The sequence below is a fragment of the Cyprinus carpio genome, chromosome B23 (assembly GCF_018340385.1).
Source record: "Cyprinus carpio isolate SPL01 chromosome B23, ASM1834038v1, whole genome shotgun sequence".
Taxonomy (NCBI): Eukaryota; Metazoa; Chordata; class Actinopteri; order Cypriniformes; family Cyprinidae; genus Cyprinus; species Cyprinus carpio.
Window position 1 is genome coordinate 14,863,119 of NC_056619.1, and position 20,978 is coordinate 14,884,096.

Sequence of the window (20,978 nt, forward strand, 5' to 3'; positions counted from 1 at the left end):
ATTGAGGTACCAAACTAGGTGCAGAATTGTAATTTGAATTTAAAGAAGTAGTCTCAAAATTAAATGAATTTCTTTTTTTTTTCTTTTTTTTTATTATGCATAAACTTATAGGATAATATATATAATTTTTGTAATATATTATTTATTTATTTATTTATTTATTTGTCAATATTCTTATTATTTTAATGAATTGCCTAATTGTATTGGCCATGGTGTTGGAATAGATATTTGTAATTTATAATATTTATAAATCTAGTTATAATTATATACATTTATAAATAATGAAATAAATTATGATTTATCATAAATATAATTAGTAATAACTATATATTTTTATATTAACAATTAGTCAATTATTAGCTATTTTAGTAATGTGATTTGTTTGTTGATTTTCTTTGAATTGCAGTTAAGTATTTCTCTTCCTTTCATTCCTAATCAAATTTCAATTCAAAATCCTTTACGATGCAGCCAGTTCAATTCAAATTCACACTCATAAACTGAAAGCCAATTCCTAAGTTCAGAATTTCACCATCCCTCTCTATTTTCAGTGTGTCCAGCATTAGATAGCAAGCTAATCTAATTTGTGTGGTTTATTTTGTCCTCCCTTCTCTCTCCCTCTCTTTGTCTCCTGTTCTCTCTCTTCCGCTCCTCTTGCTTGTCCAGTTTCACGGTGTCTCACCTCATCCGTTTCCTCCCTTGCGGTGCGGGGAGGGCAACGGAATTAGTTCCTTGGTTAAATTCTGAATGCGTGGGGAGAATGTTTCTACGCCCTTGAAGCCATTGTTTGGTGATAAGTACTCCTTCAGAAACCAAACACCGCCTCTGGGGGGATTTCTGCTTGTGTCATGCTAATATTTTCTTCTCTCCCTTTTCCTTGCACCTTCTCCTACACGCTTATAAATGTTTCCCCTCAAGCTGAAGGGGAAGGTAGGGAACGAAAGAGAGAAAGACAGAACCGAGGGGGACGTGGCGGGGGAAGTCGTTGCTTCTGATATGCAGACGCACATAAAGTGAGACGCGCACAGCTTGCCGAAACTCGCAAACTCCTCTTGTATTGGCAAGGTGTGAGGGAGCTGAGAGTTGGAGGAGACGCTCATGCGACTATTTGTATCACGATTCGCGCACGCCCTGTAATCCTGATACGAGGGCTGGAGATCTCCATATGCATGAGCGTGCATACAGCAGATCGTAGGAATAATTCTCTGCGTTCACACTGTGCTAAACTCACTAACTTTGAGCTGAAGGAGCTTACCGGACCCCCTGAAGTGAGTGTTGGCTGACTGTCTGCGTTCTGACAGCCCTGCAAACCAAGTTAAAGAAATCTTCATTGGCTCAAGAGACCTGCACTTTAAATAGCACACAACAGTGGTGAGATGTGAGTGGGAGTGTCCCTTGGGTGGGTGACGTGTCGGGATAAAGCATGTAGGGAAGCCGTCTCAATAGGAGAATCTCATACTATGTGCTAATAGTCCTTAACATCATGTTTCAGTGGCAGCAGTAATTAATCGCCACTAGAACGAATGCATAATATAATACAAAATTGCAGTCTGGATGTAGAGCAGGAGGCAGAGCCCCATCACGCATATTATATAACACTGCAGGGGTCGGAGGTGTGCGGAGATTCTCAGGCCTGTTTCTCAGGCAATTACGCATCTCTTCCGAGTCCCACTATTTCTTCACACCTTCTCATTATTAGACCCGCTTTTCCACACACAGGCTCCTAATTAACATCCTCCACCACTTTCCAACGTCGCTTACGCAGCTTTTCTTTCTTTTACATACGTTAACCTCTGAAAAAAACTTCAAATGCGCTCCTTTCTACGTGCATCATGTCCCAGTGGCAGTCCCGTCGAGGCATATGGCTGTCATCCAGCTTACAGCTGGAGTCCTTGAAGACTGGCACAGCAGCACAGGCCTCGGGGATGGCAGCCCACTATTTCAAAGAGGCTCCGAAAAGGGCTCATTTTTTACTGAGAGAATATGCAAGCCATCTCAATAACCAAAGCCAAGCTGCTTTTTTTTATGAAGTATGTAATCGTGGCTGCATGTAACATTATTTCTCAGAGAACTTTCTCTGACTTATTAAATTGCAAGATTTTATCCCCATCCCCTAGAAACGAAAAACTGAAAATGAGAAACTTCACAATTGAAGGTTTCTTTTCATATCCACTTTTTTTGTATTCTTTTTTTAAAAAGGAGAGTGATTCTTTCATCTTTGGTTGCATGGGGCAAAGCATTATCGAAGGCTGCAGTTCGGGTTTTAAGATCCGTGCCTTAGGAAATGGGTCACTGAAGCGTTTTGAAGGCCATGAGGGCTTTACTGATGAGACTGATCTCGTTGTCCTCCAGCCGGGCGCTTAGAAGGCACAGATGGAGAGACGCTGGGAGAGAAGATCTGGAGGAAAAGCCCGCTTTCAAGGCCTGTGAAATTAGGCACTGATCCACTGTTTACACAGTTACTTGCCAGTTCAAGACGTATTTTAAGCTCTCGTTCTCAACAGAGAAATCAATAGCCGGAAACGTTCTCTTAGAGGAGCTTCTTCTGTAGGACACTTTTAGATTGGCACAGGAACACAGCAGTCGGGAAGGTAACCTGCTTACTTCCCACTTCTGTTTTTATTTTCATTGGCTTAGCCGAGCAGTTGCATGTGTGGGTTTAAAAGCGATGTGTGTGTGGCACCGCTTGAGTTCTGTCATGAAAATCATGCTATGGAGAAATAATCATGGTCTTTTGATGCACGCTGTGCTTCATGTGTGTTTGATATGCGCTTCTCCCTGGTTGCCGCCTTCAGATGTGAGGCGGGTTTATACAATAGGTGAGTGCCAGGAAAAGGTTAGAGAAGGGTTACATTCAAATCTTTCTCCCCGGTCTCTTGCAGTTTACTAAAGACATGAGACTGTCTGAGTGTCACTCTTGCTAAGTAATATTTAACACACAGGCTAAGTCTTTAGCTCTGTTTGATAGTGCTAAGCCTAATGAGCTGCCATCTGTCTACATAGTCAGTTGCCTTCTAAGACAACATCTTAACTGCCATGGAATCTTGTTAGTAACCAGTTAAAAACTTTTCACATAGTATGTGCACCATAGCAATAGCGCCACATGACAATTTCAATACAGTTTTTGTTAGGATGCTGCTAAGCTAACACTGTGTAATAAATGCTTAGCACTCACAAATTTGTAGCCAAATTGTTGATTTTTATTTACACTATTACATATATACACTATTATATATAACTATTTTTGTTATCAGTATTGACTAAAATTAAGTTTATTATCAACATTGTCATCATGTATTTATTTAATCTTTACTTATAGCTTGTTGAAATGCATTCTAGGACTGACTAGAATTTCATTGAAACTAGGTATCTAACTACTCTTTCTCTATTACTGTTCATTCATTATAAAAAATTGGTCAAATTATGCAGCCCTACAAACAAACCTGATGAAAATTAAGCATGGTTTTGCTACATATAAACCTGAAGAACCATGGTTGCTATAGTTAAACTATGGTAACAACAAATTAATTTTCATAAGAGGCACTAACAAACCTGGCACAATTTGTTTGTTTGTTTTTTAATTGCATTTTTTATTAGAAAAATCATAATTAGATTTTTTTTTTTTTTTTTTCAAATCATATTGCCCTTAACTAGCATTCTTGAAAATGCAGCCTCTTTAAGCAGCTCAGTGTGCTTTGGAACACAGCAAATCTCTTCTGCCTTCAAGAAGCTCAGTGGTGTTAATTTTTTTTTTCATTATTTTGTTCTTATTTGTTCATATCATATTGGAAAAGAAAGTAATTTTTACGGAGAGGGACGTATTTGATTTATCTGAAGGCGGTATGATAGCTGTTTGTGTGCGATATTAAATGTATCTGAGTGTCTGTAATATTATTTGGAAACGATAGCATCTAATCCAGGAATAAATTACTGTGGTGACAACACCGTGTATAGCACGGGTAGGGGCACACACACACATACACACACACACACACACACACACACACTCTTAAAATAAACACTGAAGATGGAGGGGTTCTCATTTATATGTACATACATGTCCAAAGACGTACTCACAAACAAACAGTCAAAAACATGTAATCTTCTATGCACACACACACTCACATACGCCAACCAGCATGCACCTGCAAACATTTGCCATCACCCTGTCATTTTACCTCTCACACAATACTGAGTGTGCCTGAAGGGCTGCCCTTTATTTTGACATGTCTTTAATCTTAGTGTGAAAGTGCAAACACATCACGTTTACTCCTAGTATTTCTCAACCCTTAGCTATGGAGCCCAAGCATACAAATGTGCAGCACATTGTGCATTTGTTTATAAAAACAGTTAAACTAAAATAATAATAATAATAATAATAATAATAATATCAAAATTTACTCATTCTCATGTCATGCCAAATCTGTTTGACTTTCTGTACAACACAAAAAAGATTTTAGGCACAGTGTTCACAGGTACATTGTTCAAACTCCAATTTATGGAAAAGAGCAGCGTGAACATTCTGCTCAACATCTGCTTTTGTTTTATACAGAAGAAAGAACATAACTCAGGTTTGGAATGAAAATGAGGGTCAGTGATTTTACAGAATCTCCTCTAGAAACCTCCTCCATCTTTTTGTGCATTAATTTTTTACCTTTTTTATTAAAATTCCTCCTGATTGGGCGAAATAAAGCCTTATTTGGTGACGAAAGGTTCTCCTCTAGAGGACGGTGAGCTGTGCTGGTTCAACGCTGACCCACTTCTTCTTTCTCCTTCTCCTCTTTCTCTTTCCCTCTGTGTTGGCATCAAAAACAGGGCTTGTGCTCAGTCCCACTGTCCCTCGGCCCTCTGTCTACTAACTGCAGCAGTTAATGAACTTACTGTGGAACTACTGTGGTACCGCTGAGAGTCCCAGCTACTCTCTTTCATGTTCATATTTCATATCAGTGCTGTAGCCCAGCACACTAAATTATTAACTAGAGCTCTCCCTTTTCTGGGATGATGCTTTGTGTTTTACTTGTCTGTATTTTTTTTTTTGCCTTCTGTCTGTAGTTGAGGGAGGCTTGGTTAGTGATGCATGAAATCAGATGTGAGTAGTTAGTGTTCTGATTGGATGCTCTAATGGGCTGCATGTTTACAGCTGCAGAGTCAGAGTGCATATCTGTTTAGCAAGCAGTTCGTAGAACATTTTCTCAGACCATCAGGTGTTATGGGTTGGAAAAAAAGGTTGTGTTTTGTGTCCAAAATCAACTATTTCTAATAAAACAGGTCACATACCCACTGCAGTGGTTATGGGTGTGAAATCCACTTTTAAATACAGGAGTAGATCTATTAAATTATTCTACTGTATGTGAACAGAAAACTGGAGTCACTTCAAAACTGACATTTTTGACATAGAGAGAATCATAGCAACGGTTTGGTGTCTCACAGGTGTAAAAGGAATGACATTTCACATGCACACTGCAGTGGTTATGGATGTGAAAACCAAAATGAAAAGCAAGCGTGAATCCGTTAAATTATTTTACCATGTGTGAACAGAAAACTTGAGTCACTCCAGATCCTTAAATGTTTGCTATGGAGATAATCATAGCAACAGTTTGGTGTCTCACAGGTGAAAAAGAGGAATGATATTTCACATGCACACTGCAGTGGTTATGGGTACGAAAACTGTGTTCAAATGCAGGATTGAATACATTAAATTATTGTGTGTGAACAGAAAACTGGAGTCACTCCAAATCCCAAAATGTTTGATATAGAGATAATCATAGCAGCATTTTGGTGTCTCACAGGTGTAAATGTGGAACATGGATGGTGGAGATTTAAATGCAGGATCCGGATGTCAATCTTGTAATAGTCAAAACACAATGTGTAGAGAATCCTGATTGAGCACTTGGAAGTGGAATGACATCTGAATTTAGCAACATTAACTCTTTCCCTTCCTCCTTGTCCTTACCATCATCATCATGTAGAATGATAACTTGTTTATTTGCTTTTTGGGGCAGATCTTAACCTGGAGAGCCCCTGCCTGAAGAAGACCTGCGAGTTCGGAGCTGTGTGCGTGGTTAAGAACAGCGAGCCTGTATGCGAATGCTCAGACGCATGTCCACAGGACCAAGACCCTGTTTGTGGCAGCGACGGGCACACTTACAGCAGCTCATGCCAAATGAAGGCCATGGGATGTGCCCTTCAGAAAAAGATACAGATGCAGCACAAAGGACCATGTGGTGAGTCCACACACATACACACACACACATTGATGCCACTCACTCCCTCACTGCCTTTCATCTCCGTCCACCCCCTGCACTTAAGCACTCCACCGATATTTCGAGAGAGGACTGTAATTTTCCTCCTCCGCAACCTTTTTTTGAAACGATGCACTTAAGTTAGAATTAAAGAGGGCAGCATCCTTCACAGTAATTGTTTGCATGAGTCATGGGTTTTTTGTCTGGCTTTTGTAAGCGCGCTCCAGATAAGTCTGCAGAGGCCTGCTTGCCCTCCAAACAAATGCATGTTTATGTGTGTTCTTCACAAAAGGCTTGTAAATCATTTTCGATGGCTGTCTTTGTGCTTAGGAGGGGAATATTAAGGGTGCTTTTTCTGTTAAACTTGGAGCCCTTTGTAAAGCCAGTCCCTTTCACTGTCGGCTTAGGTTCAGAGAGAATGAGGTGGAGCTATTGTGTCGACAGAAGTGTCATGTGTTTGCAGTTTATACATGTGTGTGTATTGGCTGTGCATCCAGTGAAGAGTTCGAAATGGATGCCGGGGGTCATTTGGTAGTGGTAGAATTCATCTCAGATCGCTATAGGCCACGGTTGCCCTTTATTGCAGCGCCGCCTATCATGCTATATATGTTGCCAGATAGCAAATGACAAATGAGAGTGATATCTCTCTCCTCACAGGCTTCTGGAACATGAGCTTAACTACCCACAGAGATTTAACCCACAGAATCAGGTTTGGTTGGGGCCAAACAAGTCAGTTTTCATGATGATTCAGGACTAGAAACAGAGGAAACATTTAGAAATGCTTGAGCTTGACAGATTTGTTTTGGAATGGCAAGCTTGATGTTCTATGTGTAGACGGTAATAACAGGCTTTCCACAATCATAGAAAACCTGTAAATAAGAGATAATGGTAACACTTTAGAATCTGATATTCTATTAGTAATAAGTTTTTAATTATTATATTGTTTGTTTTTTTTTGCTTGTTATTATCATATTGTGTGTTTATTTGTTCTACATTCCTAATCCTACCCAATAAAACTTAACAACTACCTCACTAACTATTAAATATTAAAAAGCAGCAAATTAGCAGTTTGAGGTAAAAGTCATAGTTAATAGTGGCTAGTTAATAGCAAGAATCAGACCTTAAAATAGAGTGTGTCCCCCTTGCTTTTTATTTGTATATACTGTATATTTATAAATACTTAAAATCAATCATTGGAACCCCATATATAATTAGAAATTAGTAAATTATGCAAATATTTAATTTCATTTTACAAGCTTTATCAAATGTATTAAAATGTTTACAGTTTATTGATTCATTGAGAAACGACTGAAAACGAATCATGTAAAAACTGCGGTGGTTGATACCTGGTCCAGTTTTGTTTGGTCCAGTCTAGATGGTTAATCAGCTGAACTGCAAAATTGTGTGACTGGTTTAGACCTGCTAGATCATGTTGGACAAGCAATGTAGAGATGATAGACCATCTTTTAACCAGCTGTGGTATTCCATAAACAAGCTTAACCACCCTGAACATGATTGACCTGGTTTTTCCAGCTGGAAATAATCATTGTAGTTTGAAAAAAATCCACCCATTACAGCATCACATCAATGTTGATGGGTCCGGCCCCTCACTGGAGCAGGTGTCAGTGGAAAGGGGCAATAAAAAGCGGCTGCAAACAGCTAACCGTACAGAAGGAAATGTTGTTCATTTAGTGCTGTGTACACAGCCACACTCTCCACCAAGTGAATTCTATTATTATCACCGTTAATTATCCAGGCCCATTCAGACCACAGCCTCTGCCTCACTAAGACCCCAGCTGTGTTTGTGTGTATTTGTTCACGAAAGCATGTATGTGGGTCACTGTTGGTAGCAATGCACCCACATGAGTGGGTGTACGATGTGCTCGTGGCCAAATTTCATTTCATTTTCTTCACTCCGTATAGAGGGGAGACTCATAAATGCCCTTATCTTTATAGTTCAGGTGCAGTCTGATAGAGATTTGACTGAAGTTGTTTATTATTCTGATTTTTTTCCATCACATTTGAGTGGCAGCTGACCTTGTCGCGCAGCTACAGGAAAGCATGCCGTTGTAATGAAGTATTTGAAATCTGCCCCTCTGAGAACCAATACGTATATGTTTATATCCAAGGAAATGAAAGAACAGCCAACGAGTCAGCAGCAAATATGCACTTTTTACTGGTGATTGAAATGTTACTGGCAACAGTTGGGGAACATAGGTTACCTGCAAGACACTGAGCTGGAAGCAGAAGAAAAATCATCAGGCTGTGGAAGGAGTGAGAGGGCAGTAAATAAAAACTAGGAGGAGATGGAGCAGACTAATAGAGCCGGTGCCCTTGCCCAAGCACCAATCGCCAGGGAGTTTTTACGGCTGTTCACAAAAACTGCTGTTCTGTACCTGACATTAACAATGTTCCTTCCTTTCTCTGGGCAAAAGAGAGCAGTTTACCACTCACCTTTAGAGGAATTGTTCACCCAAAAATGAAACTTTTGTCATCACCAAACCTGTATGACTTTTTTTTTTTTTTTGTGAAGAAAAAACACTTTTTCATTAGAATGAAACTGAATTCTGAACATTTAAACCATTATATATAGAAGTTCTGAAAACACCCATTCTAGCTTTCCTAGAAAAAGTTTGACGTAGAAACAATTTTTGCTCAGAAATTGGTAGTATTTCACAATTAATGACAAAAGGCAAATAACATTGAATTAAAGCTGAAGTTTCTAAGTGGAAAGACTGAAATAGAGTTTTCTTGTAAAATATGCTCCATTAAGTCTTTTTTTTTCTTCTTTTTAAGAAAATCCACTTTTTATTATAATGGAATTGAATTCTGAACATTTGAACCATTATTCACCAAAACAACAACAACAATAAAAATTCTGAAAACACTCATTCTAGCTTTCCTAAACTGAAAAAAGTTAGATGTAGAAATAATTTTAACTAAGAAATTGGTGGTTTTTCACAATTAATGACAATAAGCAAGTAACATATTGAATGAAAGTTGACATTTTACTGCAATAACCTTAGAAAAACATAAATTACAGAAGTAGTGATGACATTCTGAATTGATTTATCCAATCCGAATGATTAGTTCGCATATCAAGCTGATTCAGTTCTCAATGATTCAATGACTCTACAATAACTTAAAATTCAGTCTTTTTCAACACAAAGCTGCAGTATGAAGACACATATTTGACACCCAAATGGTACAAACCTTTTTTTTATACCTTTATGATACTTTTGTGGTGCTTTTGTGCTCTTCTTGAAGCTTGAAAGCTCTAGTCCCCATTCATTGTAACTGCATACAAAAGAGAGAAAGATTATTAAAAATAATTCTTTGTGCTTCGAATAAGAAAGAGCGTCATACAAGTTTTGAATGACATGAGGGTGAGTAAATGATGGCACAATTTTCATTTCTGGGCCTGAATGGACAGAATTTCTTCTTGTTTCCCATAAGGCTAAGCTCTGCCATAATGGCCTGTGTCTGTACTCGTATCTCGGGTCCAGCTCTGTATGCTGGATCACTGTTTATATGTAACCGACTACCGTATCTATTGCGCTCCCCTCTGCCGAGGCCAGGAAAGCATGGAAACATGTTGCAACTGATAAAGAAATGCCTTTATCACACATACTGATAAAGGAGGATACCAGCAGCCATGAGAATGTGATTTATTGGGCTGCATTGGACTGTCACGACGAAGCGCTCTTGGGCGGCCGCTGGGTAGCATGCTGCAGCTGCTTTTAATAAGACGGCCGAGCACAGTCCCTGAGGTTGACTGAGCGCAGATCCTGAGCGGAGGTGAGGTCACTTTATTAATGTGCAATAAACAGGTTGGTAGAAGAGAGACGAGAGATTTATGCATGAGGACTTCTCTCCATTAACACTAAATCAGGTGCTGTTATTACCCCAGCACTAATTGAATGTGATAGCAGTTGCTCTAATACAATCCCCCAGGTGTAATTGTCATCGGCCATGCTCCCTCCCTCCCTCTCTCCCAGTTGGAACCACATTTGGTTTTACTGATTAACTGGGCTCTCGGTAATCATAGCAAGATATCTGAGAACTAGGGATGTCAATTTAACACCTTAACTGTGATTAATTAAAAAAAACACACACACTAAAACCCTTAATCACACTCTCTGACCCGTATATTAATTGTGTAATATGCAAATAAATAGTACTAGAACGATTTTATATCTTCAGTTGATAATTGAATTGCATGATATTCCAATTAATATCAAAAATTTACTTAAGTTTAATATTATTAATTGTTTCATATTAATAATAATTATTTTACATTTTTAATTTTATGTAATAATTTTATAATATATAATATATCTAACATTTCTTAATATATAAATGTAATATTAATATAATTATAAATAAGTATAAATAAGAAATGAATAAAATTTAATCAAATGTCATATTAAATATAAATGTAAAATTAATAATAAATTTCATATATAATACAGTATGTAATTTATTAATATAAAATATATTAAATGCAATTATTATATGTAATATAATTGTGTTTAATAATATGTGATTTTAATTACATAAATGTAACAATGATATATATATTTTTTAAAAGCACACACAAAAAAAATTATGTAATGAATGCCATATATTTTATATGTAATATGATTGTATTCAATCATATGTGATTTTCAATTGCATATATAAATATATATATTTTTTCTCTTGTAAAAGCACACACAAAAAAAATTATGTAATGCCAGTATTGTATTGGAGTCCCCTACATCAGGTTTAAATGCATCTAAGGTCAGAAAACATTGTAATTTTCTCAGAATATACATTTAATATTAGAGTCATTTGCCAATGATTAGGAAATGATTCGTTTCAAGCAAGTTCGGAGAAAGCCCCTCCCTTCCTCAAGCCTACTCTGCTCTGATTGGTCAGCTGGCCAAACCTGTTGTGATTGGCACAGAGATGAGTCCTTGAGCCAGCGCTACCATTGACAAAGCACCTTTACATAAAACAATAATATAGTCAATCCGTTCTTATAATGACATAAAATACAAAAACACTCATGCAAGTGAATCGTGCCCACAGCTAAAGTTTAGCTGCTAAACTGTGAACACTAGGTTGATACGTTAGCCGAGTGCTAACGTGACTAACTGATTAAACAATACAGTTTGTAAACCAAAATATGTCTACTGTAATGTTTGAAGAATGACAGACAAAAGACGCTTGGTCTTAACTTTTAATCAGAACGCAGAACAGTTGTATCACAGGAGCACCAGCCGAAATCACTCATCTCTCCCGCATTAACTCTGTAACTGCCAGTGCAGCACAGTAAACAGCAGTTTCACAATTATTATAAAGTCTGTGTGCTACACTACATTCTTTATTATTAAACAATGTAATTAGAACAACGTCAGTCTATAATAATCAACATATTCTTAGGTTCACTGCGAATTTTTGGAACTACTTCGGTAAGACAGTAATATCGTGCTTTACCTGGAAACCTAAAGCTGCACTAGGTATACATCACATATTGGCACAAAATAATTATATTTTGAGCACTCAATTGAAAATGAACACCTAACGTATCAATTGTACTACTTACAGGTCATGGTTCAGAGAGCTTGTAAGTTCAAATTAAGAAGATTAGAAGCCAACGAAGATAAAAGCCCAGATTAGAGAAGCAGTTCTTGATAAAATGACAAGCACACAACAAAAGGCTCGAATTGTATTTCTGTGGTATCCTTGAACACCGCGTCTTCTCAACATGATGTAAATGCACTAATAGCAAAAGTGTTTGTGGGCAGAGTTGTATTTCGTGGGCAGGCGGGGATTATGCAAATGTGTTACCCAGTGACGTACACCAGTAACAGGCAAAAGAGTCGAAAATATAACACCTCGTTACGGCGATTCAGAACCAACTCTCTCTTTTGAGAGACAATATCTTTATTTATCATGCACTTTTTTGATTAACAACTTTGCAGATTGTTTTCATTTAAGGATAGCTACGTTATAAACATGTGTGTGTGTATATATATATATATATATATATATATATATATATATATATATATATATATATACTGAGAAAAAATTATAAACGCAACACTTTTGTTTTGCCCCCATTTTTCTTGATCTGAACTCAAAGATCTAAGACTTTTTCTATGTACATAAAAGGCCTATTTCTCTCAAATATTGTTCACAAATCTGTCTAAATCTGTGTTAGTGAGCACTTCTCCTTTGCCGAGAAAATCCATCCACCTCACAGGTGTGGCATATCAAGATGCTGATTAGACAGCATGATTATTGCACAGGTGTGCCTTAGGCTGGCCACAATAAAAGGCCACTCTAAAATGTGCAGCTTTATCACACAGCACAATGCCACAGATGTTGCAAGTTTTGAGGGAGCATGCAAATGGCAAGCTAACTGCAGAAATGTCCAAAAGAGCTGTTGCCCGTGAATTGAATGTTCATTTCTCTACCATAAGCCATCACCAAGGCATTTCAGAGAATTTGGCAGTACATCCAACTGACCTCACAACCGCAGACCACTTGTAACCACAGCAGCCCAGGACCTCCACATCCAGCATCTTCACCTCCAAGATCGTCTGAGACCACCCGGAAAGCTGCTGCAACAATCAGTTGCAGAGGGGAGGGGAGGGGAGGGGAGCGGTACATGGAGGCGGTGGGGTTATGGTATGGGCAGGTGTATGTTATGGACAACGAACACAGGTGCATTTTATTGATGGCATTTTGAATGCACAGAGATAGCGTGACGAGATTCTGAGGCCCATTGTTGTGCCAATATCCAGCAACTTCACACAGCGATTGAAGAGGAGTGGACCAACATTCCACAGGCCACAATCAATAACCTGATCAACTCTATGCAAAGGAGATGTGTTGCACTGCGTGAGGCAAATGGTGATCACACCAGATACTGACTGGTTTTTGGACACCCCTGGATTGATTTATGTATATGTTGTTTAATTAATTTAATGTTTGGTTTTTGGACACCCCCCCACCCCCACCCGGAACACCCATTTGGGGGTTTTCCTCAGTAAATATTTACATGTGGTTAATTAAATGCAATGTCATGTCATGGGAGCTGTAACTGTGCCCGAAGGCACAACATCAGTTGAAATGGATGACGTTATAAGATGCTCTGCTGTGCCTTCATGTAAACAGAGCAGTGTTGCTCCCATCTGCACAATCGAAGGATGCTTTAGCCTAGACTTTGCAGAGAGATTTTAATAAAGCGGACAGGCGGCCAGGCAGCTGAGGCTGATCCTAGTGAGCGATGGTGTGAATCTGTAGCCTGAATCTCTCCGTTGACGTCATACTTCCTTTTCAGCAGATGAGTCCTGCACCAACTGCTCATTTGGCGCGATCTGCGACACTCAGACTGGCCGGTGCGTGTGCCCCAAAGGGTGTTTGGAAACACGGCAGCCTGTGTGCGGCAGTGATGGGATGACGTACGAGAACGAGTGCAAGCTGAACGTGGAAGCCTGCACTAAGCAGTTGGAACTCAGAGTGGTGGCCCATGGAGAATGCAGTGAGTACAGGAAAAACAACAATCAGTTCATCCATCACCTTCATACATGTTCACTCATCAGTCTGCGTTTGCTGCAAGACAAATCATTTTCTGTAGTATTTTTGTTTTGATTTCCAGTAAAACTTTCTTTAGTTTACAGTATTGTGACAGATATTACTTTTTCTGATGTATCTTGAACTATCTTTTGTTTGTTTATGCATAAATCCCATGTTTTTCAGAATTATGCTTCAAGCAAGAAAATTGACAATTTAAGAGAAAAAATAAATTTAATTCAAGATAAAGTTTTACTTTTCAAGCAAAATATGTTTTTAGTTTTTTTTTTTTTTTAAATCGTTGAATTATGTGATGCTAGAAAACAAGACAAAATACTGATCAAGAAAATGTTTTGCAGTGCAGTTTTCTTGTCAAAACACAAGAAACTGTTTTAGCACTCTTTCCAAATCATGTTATGCATGCTACATGATTTTACGTGGTGGTTTTTATGTAGCAGAATCCCATGTGAATGTGTTTGGAGTTTCAGGAGGCCTTTATTGAGGTGTGAATGTGTTCCTTGTGTCTCTTTGTGTCTCAACTATCATATCCTGTGATTTGTGCGTGTTGCGTGTGTGTGATCAGAAACCTGTGGCAGCACTGTGTGTAGCTGGGGAGCACGGTGCGTGCAGAACAAGTGTGAGTGTCAGCAGTGCATGGGTCAGCCGATGAAACCTGTGTGCGGCAGCGACGGCAACACCTACAACAATGACTGTGAGCTGCGGCTGGCCTCCTGCAAGAAACAGAGGAAGATTGAGGTGGCTAAACCTGGCATCTGTGATGAAGGTGGGTTTATGTGTTCATGTATGCGATAAGATAAGTGAGAAGCTGAACTCCCTGTTATTGTTCAATTGTACTTGGGGCTAGCCGAGTTAATGCATTCACTCCAAACAGTTTATTGCGGCCAATTTAACCTCCTTGCATCGACTGCACTTAGTGACCCATCATATTTGAAGCATGAAATGCAGGCATCAGTATGCGCCTTGTGTTCTCTGTCTTTTTGCCGTAGGTCCCTGTTGTGTCAGTGTTTGAGATTCAGTTTTATTCTGGTTTTGATGCAGTTATAGTCGGTACGATGATTTCTACTTGTATTAACATTTAATAGTACATATGTATATATGTAATATTCACAATATATGCGCAATAATACACAGACACACATAAATATGCTAATGAGGCACACTCAAGTGACATCAACTCCCCTCTTGGACTGATTGGCTAGAGTAGGAGCTGTCGATTTAGAACTAGTGGACCAATGATGATGCTTAAACCTACCCTGATTTATATGAAACTCTAACCACAACATTTAGAAAGTGCAAAACGTGGAAACCGCAGCGAAGTGAAAGGCAGCATAAGTATACAAAAAATACAAATATGAGCAGAAAATTTCAGAGAGCACAAAAACAGAAATATATCAAAGGAAAATGTGATTTTGTGTGCAAGTTGAATAATTTTGCATTAATATTTCAGTTTTGTGCAATATGATTTTTAATGTGTTTAAAGTTTCGATTCATGTTTTATTTATTTTTTTGCTTATTTTTCAGTCTGTGACCATTGTTTGCAATTCTGAAAACTTTGCGTTAATTTTTTAATTTTGTGCATTATATTTTTCCTTGTATTTTTATATTCTGATTTCACTCTTATAATTTTTTTTTATCTGTGACTGCAATGCTTTTTGCAGACAATTTATCCCATAAAGTATCCCTGAGATTTAAAAATAAATATTTGAATAATTAAGTATAATTTTTGCATGTTCACGGTTCTCTGACATTGGTTAATGGTCACATGACAGCTAAACAAATAATATATATATATATATATATATATATATATATTTAGTAAGTGTTTTATCTTGATTTATGTTATTTTAAAATGTTTTTTTTTTTATGTTTTTATTTTTTTTTTAATTTTTTGTTTTTTATTTATTTATCTGATTTTCTTTAGTTTGACATGTTATTATAAATTGGGAAACCTTGATGTAACGTAATGTTTAATGCACTTCATGTTGTTAATTACAACAAAAGTAATACATTTTCTTACTCTTTGTATTTTTATATCAATATGGTACAAGATTGTCCTATTTAATTCAAAATTATAAATGAGAAGTAATCTAAAAGTAATCGAAACGTAGTCTTATTACCTAAAATGTTTAATGCAATGGATTACATTACAAACTACATTTTTTGTCATGTAATTTGAAATCAGTAACAGACTACAATTTAATCTACAAAGTACTCTACCCAGCTTTGTATATAATAAACTATAATGTACTCTACCACTTTTCTGTATAGTCCTGATGTAATATCTCACTTAAGTCATTCCCAGCAGGCTGTTTGGCAGTAAAAATAAATAAACAATAACACATTTTTCCCCTCTAAGTCTCATCAGACCTTTCTTTCCAGCTCTGTGAGCTGTGGAGGAGTTGCTGTTAAAGGCTGCAGGATCTGGGTCCAGTCAATAGATCCTGCCCATAGGCCAGTGACACCTGCTTTGTCAATTTATTCTCTAGACTAGTGATGCAACCCTGAAGCGGCTAAAACGCATCAGCCGGCAGGCCTTTGTATTTAGAAGAATAGTGAACGGGCTTTTAAGTTGCTTTTTTGTCTATCTTACATTTAGATTTCAAACAGCGCACTCCATTTGTGTGATGGCTGGTATGATTTTGCGGTTGTGGGCACAAAATATAGTGTCAAAGTAAAACATTTTCACAGAGGGGCCAGAGGGGCTGTTTATTTACACAGACATGGTTTATTCATTTGTTTAGACCTGGCTTCAATACGCATGTTCATTAGTCATAAGAAAGAAATGGCAGTGTTCGCTCACTCTTTTATTTGGAGGTAATGAAAAATGACAGTGTTCCCTGCATCTGGCCATAGTGGTGAATTTATCACCTGTTTAATTTCACACTCTGCTAGTCTGAAGTCAGCCTCATTGTAGACACAGACAAAGCGATATGAGAGAAACGAGCATCACCTTGGGGCAGAGGGCCGCTTTTAATTGAATATACGTTTACTAAATAGGATTATGCATTGGAAATAGCAACATAATAGCATATAAAGCATCAGTACACCCACAGGAAGCGAGTTTGGGAGAGGGCAAACAGGAGAGAGTGTGCAGTCATCCGTTACACACAAGTATCTTCTCATAAAGAACTTCTGCAGGCTGTCAGGATGCCCTATTGCTCTTTATGTTGGCAGCATTACGATTACTCTAAGCTACTGTCCAGGTCTTTCAGTAATGCCAATCTACAGGAAACAAATCACAAGTAAACAGAAAACAACCAACTAGGGCTGAGATTTATAGCTTTAAAAAAGGTAACTTTTTTTAGTCTTTTTTTTTTTTTATTTATATATTTTTTTTTGTGTGTTTGTTTTTGTGTGTGTGTGTCTTTAAATATGTTGATATAAAGTGTTATTTTTTATAAAAAAAAAAAAAAAAAAATGTCATACAGGTTCGGATTATCATGAGAATGAGTAAATAAGGGTGAAAATTTATGATGCCCTTTATCAAATCAAATAAAACAAAAAAGTCACAATATTTACAGTTTTCCTCAATTTAGTCACCTGTGAAGTCATTGCACACACAGTCCAAAAATATTTTTTTACTAGTGGGTTGCAGGACACTATAGTTCATCTATGTAAGTGAGGATAGGAAAATAAAGTAAAGAGTGACATATTATACCCAAAAAACCCAGTAAAATTGATTTTAAAAAATGTACCAATTTACAAAAAAATATCCAGACACTTTGACCTAACCATGTTTTTCTTTAATTGCTAATGCAAACTTTTTACACCACAGTCTGAACAAAATAAAGCATTGCTTGGTAATCGGTTGACCTAAATTGGTATTATCTAATTAGCTGACAGCTATTCAACCTAATTCATTACATACCTTTCTATCAAAGTTATCTGACATTATCAAGATGAATTTGTTCTGACACAGTTTAACTCTGAGTTCTTGTCATATTTATTACCATTTTCTAAACTATAGCAAATAAACTGTGATAATGTGAGAAATGTTGAAGGTGTCTGAATATATTTTGATTTGACTGTATGCGCCTTTTTCTTGCCGTAAAAATGGGTGTGGCCATTTGTAAATTCGAAATTCTATAGGTTTAGCTTCCGGTCTCATCCATGTCCAACTGTTTTTAACTGTACAAAACAATTAATTTTGCTGTTTGATATTGAAAATTGGTGTGTCTTACCATAATATTTTAATGTATTACTTTAATTATGAACACAATGGTTTGTAGTGCAAACAGTTTACTGCACGTTGTTATTCTTCTAGTTTTTTACCTATAGCAGATAATGAACCAGAAGTCTTGCCCATAGGCTTACTACTGCATTGAAGAAAAAGTAGATATTGTGAATATTTCAGATATTGCCCAATCCTACAACTAGCCATCCGGCCGATCTTGAAGGCAAAAGGTTTGTGTTTGTGTGTGTGTGTGTGTGTGTGTGTGTGTGTGTGTGTGTGTGTAGATGTATAACTTGTGATGAATGTGAATGTTGACTCTCAAGGGGAGAAATGAAAAAGAGAGTGAGGAAGAGAGCAGTAGACAAGGTGTGTGTTTGTGTGTGCGTGCCAAAAGTGAAGTGTGACATTCAGAAGGTCTGTGTGTGTGTTTTCATGGGACTTATGCATTCACAGTAAGGCATCCCAGCCACCTGCAACAAACTAGCAGTTAAGTCTGAAGGTCACTGTCCTTGCCGTGCTCCCACTTGACATTTTTTCTCCCCGTTCTCCCCATATCTCTCTCCCTCTCCTATCTCCTCATCGGCCAGAAAAACCTTTCACCTCTTGATGGTACCATCTGTTTTTTTCTACTGGAGTTATTCTGTGTCTGTTTACCCACTCTGCTTTCACTCTAGCTCTCTCTTTATTCCTTCAGCTGTCCGTCTTAATGGAAAACGCATTGCTAAATGGACCCCGTGAGTACATGATTGAGTTAAAGTGATGGGAAAAGGCTTTGAGGACAGCTGATGTGTACATCTTGGTGTTCACTAATTGAAAGGTTTGCGTGCAGCGCGGGTGGCAGTGACATCAAAGGACCGAAACTAATTAGCACCTCCTCCCCCACCCGTATCCACTCACTCCACAAGGTTTATTTATTCACCTTCTTACGTTGCGTTTTTCTTCTTCTTCTGCTAACGCACAACAGAGACAGGAACGTAAATGCTTTCATCTTGTGCTTAGTTTGCACAATTTGGCTTAGGTGGCCCGGAGAGCCTCGTATATGGAAATGATTGCCGCTGCTGCTCAATGGTCAGGTTTATCAGAGTCAGAGTTTAGAAACCTTCATTTAAGCGTTTTATTTACTGTATCGCTGATGAGGGGATGAGAGCGTGCGTTGAATCTGTAATGGGTCTTTGCAGTGCAAAACTGCTTTGTGGCTTTGGAATTGCTTGTGGTATCAGGTCTGTTTCATACGCAAACGCAAGCAGCACAGTTATTTATATGCTTAAATTACAGTTTATAGTATTTACACTGAGTGTATAAGCAGCACAGCGCTGTGTAGAAGAAGCTCTGCTGCAAGATTTTTTTTTTGTGCTGAGTTCATTTTTACTGTGCAACGTGTGCTTGACTTAGCAGAAAACACTTGAAAATGCTCTTTTTTTGTGCTGAGTTCATTTTTACTGTGCAACGTGTGCTTGACTTAGCAGAAAACACTTTGCAAACTATACGTGATCCCTCAGAAATTGTTCTAATGTGCTGATTTGGCGTTCAAGAAACATTTCTTATTATTATATATGTTTAAAACAGTTGTGCTTCTTAATATTTTGGCAGAAACTTCTGTCTGTTAAAATATTTCATATTTCAAATTATTTTTTCAACTTTCTATTCATCAAAGGATTGTATATATATATCAGTATATTACAATTATTTCTGCAAGATCATGTAACACTGAAGACTAAAGTAATGATGCTGACATTCATTTTAAGATTAAATTATGTTTTACTAAAATAGAAAACAAATAATATGAATATTATAGATTAATTATAATAAATATAATAAATTGTAATTGAAAAAACTGTACACAATATGGCTGTTTATTCTTTATTTTTTCGTGGTTTGCTGTTATTTTTTATCAAATACCTGTAAGTGCAGCCTTGGTGATGATAGAATGCTTCTTGCAAAAACTTTGTATATATTATTTCGTATATTATTATTAATGAGTTATTAAATGTATTTGTTGTGAAAGTATGTGCAGCATGAAGCATTTTGTGCTTCCCCTGTACTTCAGACAGTTTGTAACTGTTTTCTTTGTTTGCTGTGCCATAATAACAGGCAATTGGTGTGAAAAAAAGAGAAAGGTTGTAATAATCATAGTCAAATGCTACATTCTTTCCCCTTGGAGTCTCTTGGTTGATCTGAACAAGACGCTGCCCTAAGGCGTAAATTCAGCTCAGCTCACATTAAGCAAAATACCGAATCTCTTCATCACAGTTTTCGGATCGCTAATGCTCTGAAGCAGAAACCTGAAGTCCGCGCAGTGAGTGCGTTTGCTCTCTGTATCACTGTGGCCAGGGCTTCAGGCTTGAGTGCTTTCATTGTTTCCAGGCTGGGGCTAATGAATTGAATGACCTCCACGAGTATCGACCCTGCAAGGCTGTCAGTGTGGATTTCTGATAAGATGTATCAGTGCTGGCCAACCCCTGGCCTTTACTGTGACCAGCTTCATAATCTGTTTAAGGAGATTTTTTATGCTAAGTGGCATTTCCACCTATACGCAATCGATTTTCCCATCAGGGTGCACGAGGTTGCCCTACCCAGCTTTGCATGTGAAGAAAAGAACGCGTTTAACACACAGTGGAGATGTGGGAAAGAACAACCGCAGGCATTTGGTTTTTCCTCATTAATCAAATCGATCGACATGCGGATTATGTGTTTCCCTAATGCTAATGATAAACTGGCTGATTATTGCGTATATATAAGTACCTGCAGAGAAAAGACCCGAAAAAAATAATGCTAATGATAAACTGGCTGATTATTGCGTATATATAATTATTACAAGTTGAAATAAATAGTGATGATTTATACATAAAAATGTTATTTATTTATGAGATGGTAAGCTGAATTTTCAAAAGACTTCAACTTTCAACTTCATTCTTTAGTCACATGATTCTTCAGGAAGCATCTATATACAGTATATATATATAGCAAATACATAT

General features: G+C 37.6%; 1 protein-coding gene across 13 annotated transcripts in view; it reads left to right on the forward strand.

Annotated features, from left to right (window-relative positions):
* The window catches only part of LOC109045073 (agrin-like), a 243,045-nt gene that overhangs the window by 167,310 nt on the left and 54,757 nt on the right, over positions 1–20,978 (forward strand). For 9 of the 13 annotated variants that reach the window (XM_042751065.1, XM_042751070.1, XM_042751071.1 and 6 more), the window contains 3 exons: positions 6,000–6,221; positions 13,576–13,776; positions 14,392–14,592. In XM_042751065.1, coding sequence (XP_042606999.1) covers positions 6,000–6,221; positions 13,576–13,776; positions 14,392–14,592 — 624 coding nt within the window. The remainder of the gene's footprint in view (positions 1–5,999; positions 6,222–13,575; positions 13,777–14,391; positions 14,593–20,978) is intronic. The other 4 variants (XM_042751067.1, XM_042751077.1, XM_042751078.1 and 1 more) reach the window with 1 other exon arrangement.